The sequence below is a fragment of the Capra hircus genome, chromosome 12 (assembly GCF_001704415.2).
Source record: "Capra hircus breed San Clemente chromosome 12, ASM170441v1, whole genome shotgun sequence".
Taxonomy (NCBI): domain Eukaryota; kingdom Metazoa; phylum Chordata; class Mammalia; order Artiodactyla; family Bovidae; genus Capra; species Capra hircus.
This window is the reverse complement of record NC_030819.1, coordinates 73,114,180-73,126,409: the sequence shown is the minus strand read 5'-3', so window position 1 is coordinate 73,126,409 and position 12,230 is coordinate 73,114,180. Positions and strand designations below refer to the sequence as shown.

Sequence of the window (12,230 nt, the reverse complement as noted above, 5' to 3'; positions counted from 1 at the left end):
TCTAAAAGAGAACGAAGACGTGCATATGGATAGCTGAGTCAGTTTGTTGTACTCCTGAAACTAACACAATGCTAGGAAACCAACTACACTACAATAATTGTTTTTAAAGGGATGGAAGCCTGTGTTGGAACACAAACTGAGGGACTCTGTACAGCGCGGGGTGAGAGGAAGGACACGCAGGCGCTGGAAGAACCGTGATGTCTGTCTGCAGTCTCTCTGCTGGGGTCTGCCAGGCACGCGCTCCCTGGGCTGGTGCCCCAGCTCCCGCCCGCGGAGCCTGTGGAACGGGGTGGAAGGGGGGCTGAGGGGTTCCTTCCTATCTTCTCTTCTCTTCTTCCAGGTCAAGAGCAGGGCCCCCCAAGAGCGGGTGGGAAGTTGTTATGGGAGGAAAGGGCAGAGCCCGAGTTGTCTCTGCCCTTTGAGACTAGGGTCCCAGTTTCCCGTGGGTTTTTTCTTTCTCTTTTGCCTGTTTAATACATCAGTATGTATGCTTTCTCTCTCATGCTTATGCACCTGAAAGATGAGAGCACTCCCTGAACCTGGGCCCAGGACTCGGCACTAGCAGAACTCCGCCATGCAGTACACACCATTAGAATACCTGGTGAACAGTGGCTGTCTGCTGGGACATGCAAACCTGAAGAACGTCCTTCACACAGCAGCTCTTTCAGACACGCCTCACATCTTTACTTGGACACATTGAGGATTCACTTTCTTGTAGACGCAACGTGAAAAGCTGAAAAATCTTTTCTCTTTTGTGTCTTTTAGTTTTTGGAATGGGAAAGGTATTCCACTTGATGGTGGTAACCTTCAACACCACAAATTCAAACTCTTTGCAGACTGCCAGTGATTTCTCTATCTCCAGTGTGTGAGCCTGAAGTAGGCAAACAGAGGTTGGGAGCAGCAGCTTGGCTGGAGCAGACACAAAGAGGGAGGAGAAAAAAAATTCATGGGAAGGGACTCCTCTGGCTGTCCAGTGGTTAAGACCCTGTGCGTCCGAAGTAGGGGGCGCAGGTTCGATCCCTGGTCAGGGAACAGAGATCCCACAAGCTGTGTGGTGTGGCCAAACAAAAACAAAACAAAATTCATGGAGCACCTTGAGAATAAATTATTCTGTATACATTGCTGGCTTAAGTAGCCACTTTATTCAATCCCTCTTACTCTGACAGCCTTTCTCTCTCTCTTGACCCTTCCACCAAACGTTATGTACGTAGGATCATAGCTGGCGACGGGATACCTCTGGGAGGCATTTGGGAGGAAGATTGTTAAAAAAGATGCAAGATGAGGGCAGATATTAAATTCTTTTAATTCAATAAACTAATAGTAATAATTTAATTTGAGATTCTATTTTTAAAGTGAGATTTTAGTATCTGTTAGATACAACGAGCTGGGACCAGGTTAGTTATTCAGCAATCCTAGGAATTAAGAGAGAGCTGAGAGGAAAAAAAATCATAGTTTGGGCTTTTAGGAAAGAAAATTGGTTCTGGAATAACTGAAATCTCTAAAGGATCTGTGCTAAAGGCTAGTTTTAAACTTCAGTGTACTTATACAAATCCAGTTTCAAATATAGGGAAAAACCTATTTCAAATCCCAAACACAGTCCTCTTAGAGAAAAGGCCTTAGCAATCGATCTGTTTCTGGTGCTAATGCTTGTAGATTAGTTGTCAGAGTCTTTTTTCTTGTGGGCACGAGCCTACAGAAGGTCTTGCGCGTGGGACAAGGGTGGGCTTCGCAAGGGTGCCTCTGCTTGGGGACTTCAACAATACTGAAGGAGGTGTCGGTCAGATACTGTCGTTGCTCCAGAAGACACAAGAACAACAGAAAGAGTATAAGTGACTGCTGACTCTTCAAGCAGCCAGTGCCCCATGAGCTAGGCTCTTGAGGTTAAACTGGCCATACGAGATTCCACGTATCTTTGAGCGGATCCCTTTAGGATGACTGATGGATATGATCTGTGTGCACCTGCCAAGCTAATATTCTTTCTATAAAAAAAAATAATGTTATTTATTTAGTTAGTTTTGGCTGTGCTGGGTCTTCATTGCTGCTCAGCTTTTACCCAGTTGCGGCAAGCCGGGGGGCTACTCTCTAGCTGCGGCGTGCGGGCTCCAGGCTGCCAGGGCCTCAGCAGTTGCAGCTCCTGGGCCCTGGAGCATAGGCTCAATAGTTGTGGTGCTTAGTTGCCCTGCAGTATGTGGGATCTTCCCGGACCAGGGACCGAACCCGTGCCTCTCACACTGGCAGGCAGATTCTTTACCCCTGAGCCACCAGGGAAGCTCCCACCCTAACACTCTGAACGCCCAGCAGTTCCATGAGGTCCGAATCTCCCTGCCAGACTTTGCAACACAGCTCTTAATGTACAGAATCCTCCAGAAACAAACAGGAGCAATGCAGACCAAGATTTATGGGCGTGTAAATCATGGCATTTTTTATAATGTTAAAAAAAAATGAGAAGTTAAAAGCCTAACACGGTAGGCATGCGGTTCAATTAGTTCACGTCTCCATTCTACAGCCATTAAGAACTATGCTTTTGAGGAACATTTGTTGACATGAAAAATATTCATGGTATAATGAGAAATCAGAACGGTATAAAACAGAAGACACTATGAAATCATATTTATTTCTTCTTTTTCTTAATGGTTTTCCCCCTCTGGTCATATACATGCACGTGACTGAGAAGAATGAAAATAAAATACTGATAGTGACTATTTCTGAGTAATGAGATCCTTTTCTCTACCTCTGTATGTTGCTTAGTCACTCTCTCGTGTCCAACTCTTTTTCGACCCCATGGACTGCAGTCCACCAGGCTCCTCTGTCCATGGGATTTCCCAGGGAAGAATACAGAAGTGGGCTGCCATCTCCTTTTCCAGGGGATCTTCCCAACCCACAGACTGAACCCCCGTTTCCTGCTTGGCAGGCGGATTCTTTCCCACTGAGCCACCAGGGAAGCCTCACTACCTACCTTTGTATTCTTTTCTGTAATTTTCCAGTTTCATACAAAGCTCCTTTTCTAATAAAATATATTGTTTTAAGGAGCCAACTATTAATCTCACAAGGATACCCAGCAAAGCCAGTGCCAGTCCACTATATATTATTAATAAATGATAAATGTACAAAGTTCTTGTCCTTGTACGTGAATAATGATGGTTGAAAAAAAATCTATATGCCTTAGTCAATAACCTCTGGGCCAGAAGCTTTAAACCTCATGATCTGCATTAAAATTCAGCGTGTCAAAGTACTGCCTACTGTATTAAATACTGCTGATACTGATGCATGAAAAGGGAATTGATACCTGTTGAGAAGGTACTCTGGGCCGGGTGTTTATATATAGCGTTTTGCATAGGTCACTTCTAGACGAGGAAGGTGAAGTTCTAAGAGGTCAAATCACTGGTTCTGGTCACATGGCTAGTCAGTGATCAAAGTGTATGCAAATCTCAGTCTGACCACAGGGTGAAAACTTCAGATGACACACAGATATTAAAAAAAAAAAAAATCTTAAACTATTTTGCTAGTGCTCTGAATGTGGGGCCCAAATAACTACGTTTTATTTCTCATCTTGCACCGCAGCCTGAAAGAGGCGCTGGGGAAGCTGCCTAAAGGAGACAGCATGGCAGAAAAGAGAAAGGCAAGGGAACAATCCACCTACAGGGGAGCACCTGAATAAACAGGCGATTTTTACGGTTACAGAAACCAGCCTAGCCCTCTGCCCAGTGACAGAGAAGACAAGCTATTGCTTCCAGGCTCCATCTGTCTGCAAATCTCTCCCCCTCTGCCTCCTCCTGGCAAGGTCCTGCTCCTCCCTCCTACTCTGCCTGTGCAAATAACATCTCTCAATGGTGGTTGATTACAAAGCATGTGTCATGGATTCTAGAGAGGTTAAAAAAATTTTTTTTTCATAATTTTTTTATTTTTTGGCCATGCCTCATGGCATATGGGATCTTAATTCCCTGACTAGGGATCAAACACGCACCCCCTGTATTGGAAGTGCAGAGTCTTAACCACTGGACTGCCAGGGAAGTACCTAGAGAGGTATTTTCCAACATTAAAACTTTCCTTTAGAGAGGACATCAGACCTTAAAGATGATCTCTTTTCACTTTTTCCATTCAATAATAAATGTCTTTAGACATTTAGTAAGAAAGAGCTTACAGACTAGACATTGTGTCAGGCCTATCTTTCCATGCATCATCCAATTTAATTCCATCAGCAGATGAGTTCATAATCTTAACAACATCCTACGCAGTTAGAATCTCACAATTACTTAGTGGTTCCATATCAAGTATCCCACTTGCTTCCCACAGTAAACCTTAAGGAAGGAGAGGGAGGTGCTATCACCCCATTTGACAGATCAGGAGGTTGAGGCACACTGCCACTTTGCCTGGCTTATTGGATTAGACAGCAGCTTCCTTGAAAGGCATGGAGGGGCTGACTCTGGGGAGGGTGGGAGCGGTGCATGCAAAAATTTTGAAACAGAGCAGCAATGTGTCCCTGGAAGACAGGATCCTGAAAAAGGGTTTTCAGGTAGAGATGGAGTAATCAAACACTGGAGGGTGAAGACAAACGCTGCTTAGGCATTGCCTGTGGAGAGCTCCGGGTAAATGGCTTCCTTCCCTAACTTTCCAGGAGGTCGTTCCTGATTATCCATTACGGATAACAACGACATCTTAAGGTTCCCATGTGCCTTAGCTTATTATATCATTATGGGTTTTTGAGGTAGGCTTTGTAGATAATTTTGCAAATGAAGCTCAGAGGGGTTTAGGAACAGGTTAAGCTGACACAGCGAGGAAGCAGCAAAGTCCGGATTTCAAACCACATCACATCACATCCACCTCACCTTCCTGTCCATGTGTCTCATCTTGTGTGTTGCCTGCCCACGTGTTCCTTAGCTCATCAGTCTTTTGTTGTAGCTTTTTGAGGGCAGATGGCAAGCCTTATATTTCTTTGCGACCACCCCTCCTGCACTGAGCAGAGCCCCACGCACACAGTAGGTTCTCATAAGCGTCATATGTCAAGTATCTGTTTGGGAGTAACAAGTTATCCAGAGGGATTCTTTGGTACTCCGAACGTCAGGCTCTCCGCTGCATATAATTAAAACAAGAGTGAACACGAGACGTGTAATTTCTCTCAGCTCCAGCTTAATCAGGCATTCATTACCATGTCTGACTCTGTGTTACGTGAAAAGAACTGCTCAGTAAGCATTTTCTGTGATGAGGCCAGTCAGATACAGACAGACATCAAAGAGATTTCAGAAAAGGCACAAGCAAAATCATAAACATGTGGAGAGACAATGATCTACACGGTGTACTGTTTCATCTGAGACTAAAGAACTTACAAGGCAAATAGAGTACTTGACTAATAGGGAGAAGAAGCTGGGTGCCAAGTGGGATCGGGTACCATTAGCCTCTCTCAAGAGTAAGGATGCACCATGCTACTGCTCTGGGTCAGAGACAGAGGGAGGTACACATTCAGGGGTTTTTCTGGGAGAAGGAGTTTGCTTTGAACCCTCTTCAGCACAGCAAGCATTTCACTGTGATGGCTATCACAATCATTTCACTACCATCTTCACTGCCAGGCAAACCTAACAGACACACATGCAATACACAACTTATTATCCTGCTGGGTCTCATTCCATTTGCCATCCCAACACCACATTAGTTTACAGCTTTGAAAACATAAAGGGCTCGAATGAATTCATTGAGATTGGAACTTTTATGACAGAGATTAGCTCAAGTACTTCTACGTTGACATTTGGTAACCTAAGCTAATAGTACTTACCCTATTTTATTGCCAAACCACGCATTGGTCATCTTGATAAGCTACTGAGAGGTAGGGTTTCTGACTTCCTTTGTGTTAAAAAGTGCCACCTTCTCATGAGCATTTAATCAACACCAAGCAAGAAAAGCAAATATCAGATTCGGGGTACCTACATTTGTGTCCTCGTGGCTGTGGCCATTGGTCTCGACCAACTCCTTGGTACCCTTCAACTGCAGGTTTAAAGAAAAAAAGAAGCAAAACAAAAACCCAAATGAATAAGCAAGCATATCTATTAAGTGCATATCATCCTGTTAACCCTGATTTATCTGAAGCTACACTTCAGAAAACTTCCAACAAGAAAAAAACCAGAAGGAGCACGTAATTCTAACGAGTCTTACTGAAACCAGTTTGAGGCCAATATTTTATGAAACTTGATGGCTGGCAAAAAAATAAATGGGCCTTGGCCATTCTTTTTAAATAATAAGATTAGAAAGCAGTTTCATAGGCATAAAATGTATAAAATTGGTTCTTAAGAATAATAAATGATTTCATTTCCTCGTTGTATTGCTATTAATTTAAACCCGGCAGTGTTTGCAAGTTGCCGCCAGCTAAATGATGTTATACTAATGATTATTCGAGAGTGATGTATTTTCACTTGTTTTAATGCGCTGCAGCGCTACTGTACGCGTCCTCCTAGGGAACCTATTCGAATGACTGACGTGGTTTCTGGAGGCCTACAGGAAGATGCTTTGCTGCTTTTTGGAAAGGAAGAAATGGGACTTCATCTCCTTGGTCACCGAGGCATTAGAAGAAAAGCTGAGATTTTTAACAGTGCACATCTGAAAATGCCCTTCTCTCCGTTCTCTCTCAGAAGGCTTAGGAGTGATCAGTTATCAGGAGATTTCCTGGAAACCTTTAATTGGCATTTTTATTCCAGCCTGACTTGAAGCAAACATGTGGAGACAGAGAACAAGGGCAAAGGTGAGCAGCCTTGAAGCTGTTTGCTGGTATTTCTTCCTGGCTTATTGCACTTAGGAAGCAGCATCTTCAGCACTCTCTTTTTTTAATGCCTAAAATAAAGCACTCACGGTGCGATATAAATGCTTAAAGTCTGAAAGAAAATAAATGTACCACCACCATGTTTGACTCAGATGTTGGTTCTTTTGGGCTCTGTGTACGTGTCAGCAGGAAAGCTTCTTTGGTTTCTGCAAGGCGATCTCAAACTCTCAGCAAGAAAGCCACCTGCTCTCCAAGCCAAGAGCAGGGCTCTGCCAAAGCCGTGGCGACGTGAAGGGGCTGAGGAGGGGGCAGCTGACTGCGGATCCGGACCCGTGGAGCCGAAGAAGGCTCACTTCCACATCATCACGCTTGAGAAAGAGACATTCTGTCCAGAGGTCCTCAGGGTGGCAGCACGGATGTTTCCGCACACAACAAGGATGAGGGAGCGCAGGCAACATGTGCGAAACGTGGGAAGCCAAGTGCACCTCAGCAACAGGAAGACCAGCTGGTCAGAGGGCACGAAGGGACTTCAAAACCCCTGCTTTCCGACCTGAGAGTTTTCTTTCCATGGGCGGCCCTCACCATCTCCCTGGCTGCTCATCCCGCCTTGCAACTCATGCTTCCGGGAGTTAAGAGCGGGGCTGGCTCTGAAGACGGTTTTGCTGTTTTTTTCAGCGGAAGGAATGGACTCTATTTAAAGCCCTGTCCCACCTTCACATGTTTCCCAGCACAAACACACCCATCGCTCTCCTTCTGCTTAAATAAATTCCATTGTCCTGCTTAGTGTTACTCCACTCTGCCCTGTGTGTGTGTGTGTGTGTGAGATCTCACTCCCCATTTGCCTGCTCTCTGCTGTGGGATCCACACGTGTCCTCCTTGCCTGGGGTGGTGGGCTGGCCTCTCCGCCCTCACCAGCCTACCCCCTGTCCCCTCTGGAGCTGCTGCTCACCTCGAGATGGAGAGGTTGGCAACATGTCTGAGGACACCTGGGCTTAAGAAGAGGGTGTCAAAAAGTGAGTGTTAGTCGCTCAGTCGTGTCCAACTCTTTGCGACCTCGTGGACCATAGCCCGCCAGGCTCCTCTGTCCTTGGGATCTCCAAGCAAGAATACTGCAGTGGGTTGCCATGCCCTTCTCCAGAGGATCTTCCCAACCCAGGGATTGAACCCGGGTCTCCTGCATTGCAGGCGGATTCTTTATCATCTGAGCCACCAGGGAAATCCATGCAGAGGTGGATGTGTTTCTAATTGTACGTGTGTGTGTAGGTGGGTGGGTGGTGGCTCTACGGGGACAGAAAGAACATGTCCACTGCCTGCTCTCATCTCTAAGATGACCAATGAGGGCACCAGCTGAGGGGCTCTTGGGAAAACAGCAGCCAACGGGCCCTCTTAGACTTCTGTATTCTTGGGGCCTTTGCTTGAAAAAGAGCCATCCCATTAGCACAGCAGATTTTAAAATGCTTCCTCTCCAGTCATACTTCCTGGGTCTTCAATGATTTTAGTTGTTCTGAATCTCTTGCACATTACCCAATTATCTTTTTTTTTTTTTTTTTTTACGGAATGGAGAATGAAGTGTGATGCTTCACCGAAGCTTATGTGCTCACTGCTCTTTAAAAACGCGTGTCATGACAAGGATATAGCAATGTGACCTGCAAAACTTAGCGTCTATTTCTATGACTGGGTTTGGACTTCAAATCAACATAAAGGATTGGAGTCCTTTAGAGGCAGAGGAATTCACCCCTCCTCATCCCAGTAAATCAAAGAGACAGGGAGAGAAAACACAAAACGACAAAGCTCAGGGACATGTATGTTTGATCAGGTGCAAATCTGGACCAAATCTGCTCCAGTTTGTTGGAAGCTTTTTCATAATGCAAAGGAAGAAAGAACAGAAGGGAAGAAAGACTGCAGGTCTCTTAGACAGCAGGTCACTGTGAATTTAGTCATCAGGATTTCCCGGTTCAATCTAACTTCTCCAAAACCATACACAGTCAGACTCAGTCTATGCTACCAAATCTGTCTTAATCACATAAAGATAATGATTACTTTAAGAAAGGATTTTCCTCTAACGCTAAAAAAACTTATAAACTATCCAATACCTTCAAGGTTCTCTCACAATTCACTGATACTTTTAGAAGAAAGTGACTGAAAATATATTTTCTTGATTTCAAACCATTAAAAAATCATTTGTACAGTGACTGAGTCACAGTGGACTAGGGTCATACTTCCCCAACTTCATAGTTTTTTTTTTTTTTAAAAATCACTTTTGAAGTGATTTATGTTGTACAAAGGACCTCCTCATATATCATGGTAAGTGAAAATTTTAAAGCAATCTAAATTTGACTACCCCCAAAGGGTTGGGGCTACTACTTGTGATTTTTTTCCCCCTTCCATTTGCCATTCATTACTTCATGGGCAGCCTGTAAAGGCCAGAAATAGGAAAGTATTTCAGGAACTTGCCTGGCTTCTCCTGTGTAGATAACGGGGCTTAGATTTCACTCAGCTGCCAAGCAATCCATCTTACCCTGCTGTAAGACAATACTTTCAAATCCACTTATCAATGTCAGGCCACACTTTAGTATCAGAGAAAGCCAGGATGAAATGATCAGATTTACAAACTTCGTATAAAAGGTCTGTTGCTCACCCTGGCTAGATAAGTGCCCTGATGCATAGGGGAGAGTTTTGTGGGTTTTTTTTTTTTTTTAATGTTGCTATGAATCAGCCTTTTTTATTCAGATGTCTGCAGGAGGACCATGGGCTATGCTAAACTCATTTTCCTCATGATTAGATTTAAGATGAAACTAGCTGCTTGCTCTGAAATTTATCTGCATCGCCAATGTTTTAAAAATTAATCAAAATTCATCTGTCTTCTGGAAGAAAGTTTCACAGACTGCTGGAAGGCTTGAATGGCCTAAGAGGTACCAAAGTGAGAACAGAGATGCTGGAGATAAGATTAAAAATCCCACGCAGCAAAGCTGGGAGGTTGGGATGGTCCAGGCTAATCCTACTAGAGATTAATTTCATCCAGTGTTTGCGCATGCGTCAAACACGGGGAAGCATGTGTCTGTGTTTGAACTGATTCTTGGGTCGGAGCTGTGGCTTTCACTTACTTGTTCCTGGAGGACTTTGAGTAATGCTTGCGTGTGTGACTGCTCTTCCTTTGCTTGCTCCAGTTCTGACTTTTTGTTGTTCAACTCCTCCTGGATGGTCAGCAATTGCTGTGAAATTAAAGGATGTTTACGATAAGATAGCAGGCCAACTGGAATATTGTAAGATAATCAGAACGTCCATTCCAAAACACAAGAAAAAATTTTGTACATGCCTTAAAGTGTAAGCTGGACTTCAGCTGACTTTTTAAAATGTGCATTTCACATAGGGTAATGAGCATGCAGTTAAGGCCACAGCCTCAGGCTGCTGGTGACACTGATGCACAATGCTTGTGTCAGTGTCTGTGAGGGCACCTTTGTTTCCCTTTGAACAGATGCACATTTATAAAAATAATGCATGTTAGGTAGGAAGTTAGGCATGAGCAACCAGGGGTGCCCTAGCCGGAAAGGATGCAAGCTGATCTCTAAACCCCATCCCAGAGGCACCCAGGAGAGCTCAGAGACATGCTGCAAAATAACCAGGGAGACTTTTCCACCTCCTGAACATGTGCCCTAGCACACAGGGGATACAAACCAACCACAGGGGCCTCCTCTAGTAACCTTAGGCAGCTAGGAGCCCATTAAGGGTTCATGAATATTCTATACATATATGCATCTGATTGTAACAGACTCAGTTATGATGACATACACAACAGAACCTGCTGTTATATAACTTGCAATTGTCAATCAGCCTTGCTGCTGCTGCTGCTGCTGCTAAGTCGCTTCAGTTGTGTCCGACTCTGTGCGACCCCATAGACAGCAGCCCACCAGGCTCCCCCGTCCCTGGGATTCTCCAGGCAAGAACACTGGAATGGGCTGCCATTTCCTTCTCCAATGCATGAAAGTGAAATGTGAAAGTGAAGTTGCTCAGTCATGTCTGACTCTTAGCGACCCCAGAGACTGCAGCCCACCAGGCTCCTCTGTCCATGGGATTTTCCAGGCAAGAGTACTGCAGTGGGGTGCCACTGCCTTCTCCAATCAGCCTTGAGCCTATGCCTATTTGCATTCCCTTCCATTGACTGGTGGTGGGTACAAGCCCTGTTTTGCACAGGGTACAACCAAAGGAGGAGACAGGAAGTATAAAAAGGGGGAAGACAGGAGGTCTTGGGAGAGGACTATGACTCCTTTACGGTTGGCCTGCTGCCGTGTCTTGGGGACTATCTGTCTAATAAAAGATCTGTTTCCTTGAGCTGTAACTTGTCTGTTGTTTTAAACCCTTTAGTCTATTGTTCCAAATGTTTGTTGTGACAAGAACCAAGGAAGCAAAATAAACCAACCTGACATGCAGAATCATGGTAAGAAACGAGAACATCGATAACTGAAGAGATTACATTAAAAAAAAAAAAAAACTAAAAACACTGAAAATAATTAGTCCATGCCCAAGGTTACATCAGTTTACATCAGACCCTACAGCTAGCTTTAGAGTAGCTCTGTAAAGCTGCTTCGCCAGGTGGCTGGGACCACAAACAAGACTTTTACTTTCTCTGTTATGACGGTGATGTTTTATTAGATCAGCAGGACTCAGGTCCAAACTGCAATCAATATATCAGCTGAGAAAACTGCTGATATAAGCTGTCAAAACACTCAGCTATGGCCTGCACTGCTATTTGGAAGCAGGGCACGGAAGGCATTGCTGGAAGCTTGAGCGGTCCTTGCCCCCATCAACTGTAACTCACGCAGAGGCTCACCTGGCCTGCCAGGAGGATGGGGCTGCCCAGAGCTAATTCTCTGTAAAGCAGTTCTCTGTTAATATAGACACAGGCTGGAGAACACATTCAAGAGCTTCCAAACAGGCCCTGGAAACAGTGTGTCTATTCAGAGCTTCTTGACAACAGAGGGCTAGTTTGCAAAGACAAATGTGGGTTTCTTCTGCTCCAGCACAAAACAAGCAGTGCCCTAATGACATGGAAATGTCAGTGCGTAGTCGTCTCCACGCCAAGGCTGCTGCTTCTGGGGCTTGACAAGCTGGCTGCAGAGCTGCCTGGCCAGTTCTGAACTACCAAGGCTGCAATAAACACTGGCACTGGATTTCTGGGGCTTAAACCTACCAACTGGAAGGATTAAATCAAATCTTCAAATCTGCTAGTTTAGGGGGTATGTTAAAGACAGGAAGCGCTCAGAAAAACACACGGTGTCTTAACCCCTGGGCTTGCTTGTCCTGGCCCCTCACCTGGTGCGGGATATAGATTTAAACATAAACAGTGATTTCCCTGCAGTTTTGAAAACACTCAGTGCTTCTTATTTCACCACCTGCCCCTATCATACATTGCCCATACGAGGCAATACACACAGCCCACACGGGCTCCCTTTAGACGTTACGTGGCTTAATTGTGCACCAATTGATT

The 12,230-nt window shown here is 44.8% G+C and overlaps 1 protein-coding gene across 1 annotated transcript in view; it reads right to left on the bottom strand.

Annotated features, from left to right (window-relative positions):
• ENOX1 (ecto-NOX disulfide-thiol exchanger 1) overlaps positions 1–12,230 on the bottom strand; it is a 244,144-nt gene that overhangs the window by 62,252 nt on the left and 169,662 nt on the right. The window contains exons 11-12 of the mRNA XM_018056315.1: positions 9,850–9,957; positions 5,920–5,976 (exon numbers count right to left, since the gene is read on the bottom strand). Of these exons, the coding sequence (XP_017911804.1) occupies positions 5,920–5,976; positions 9,850–9,957 (165 nt within the window). The remainder of the gene's footprint in view (positions 1–5,919; positions 5,977–9,849; positions 9,958–12,230) is intronic.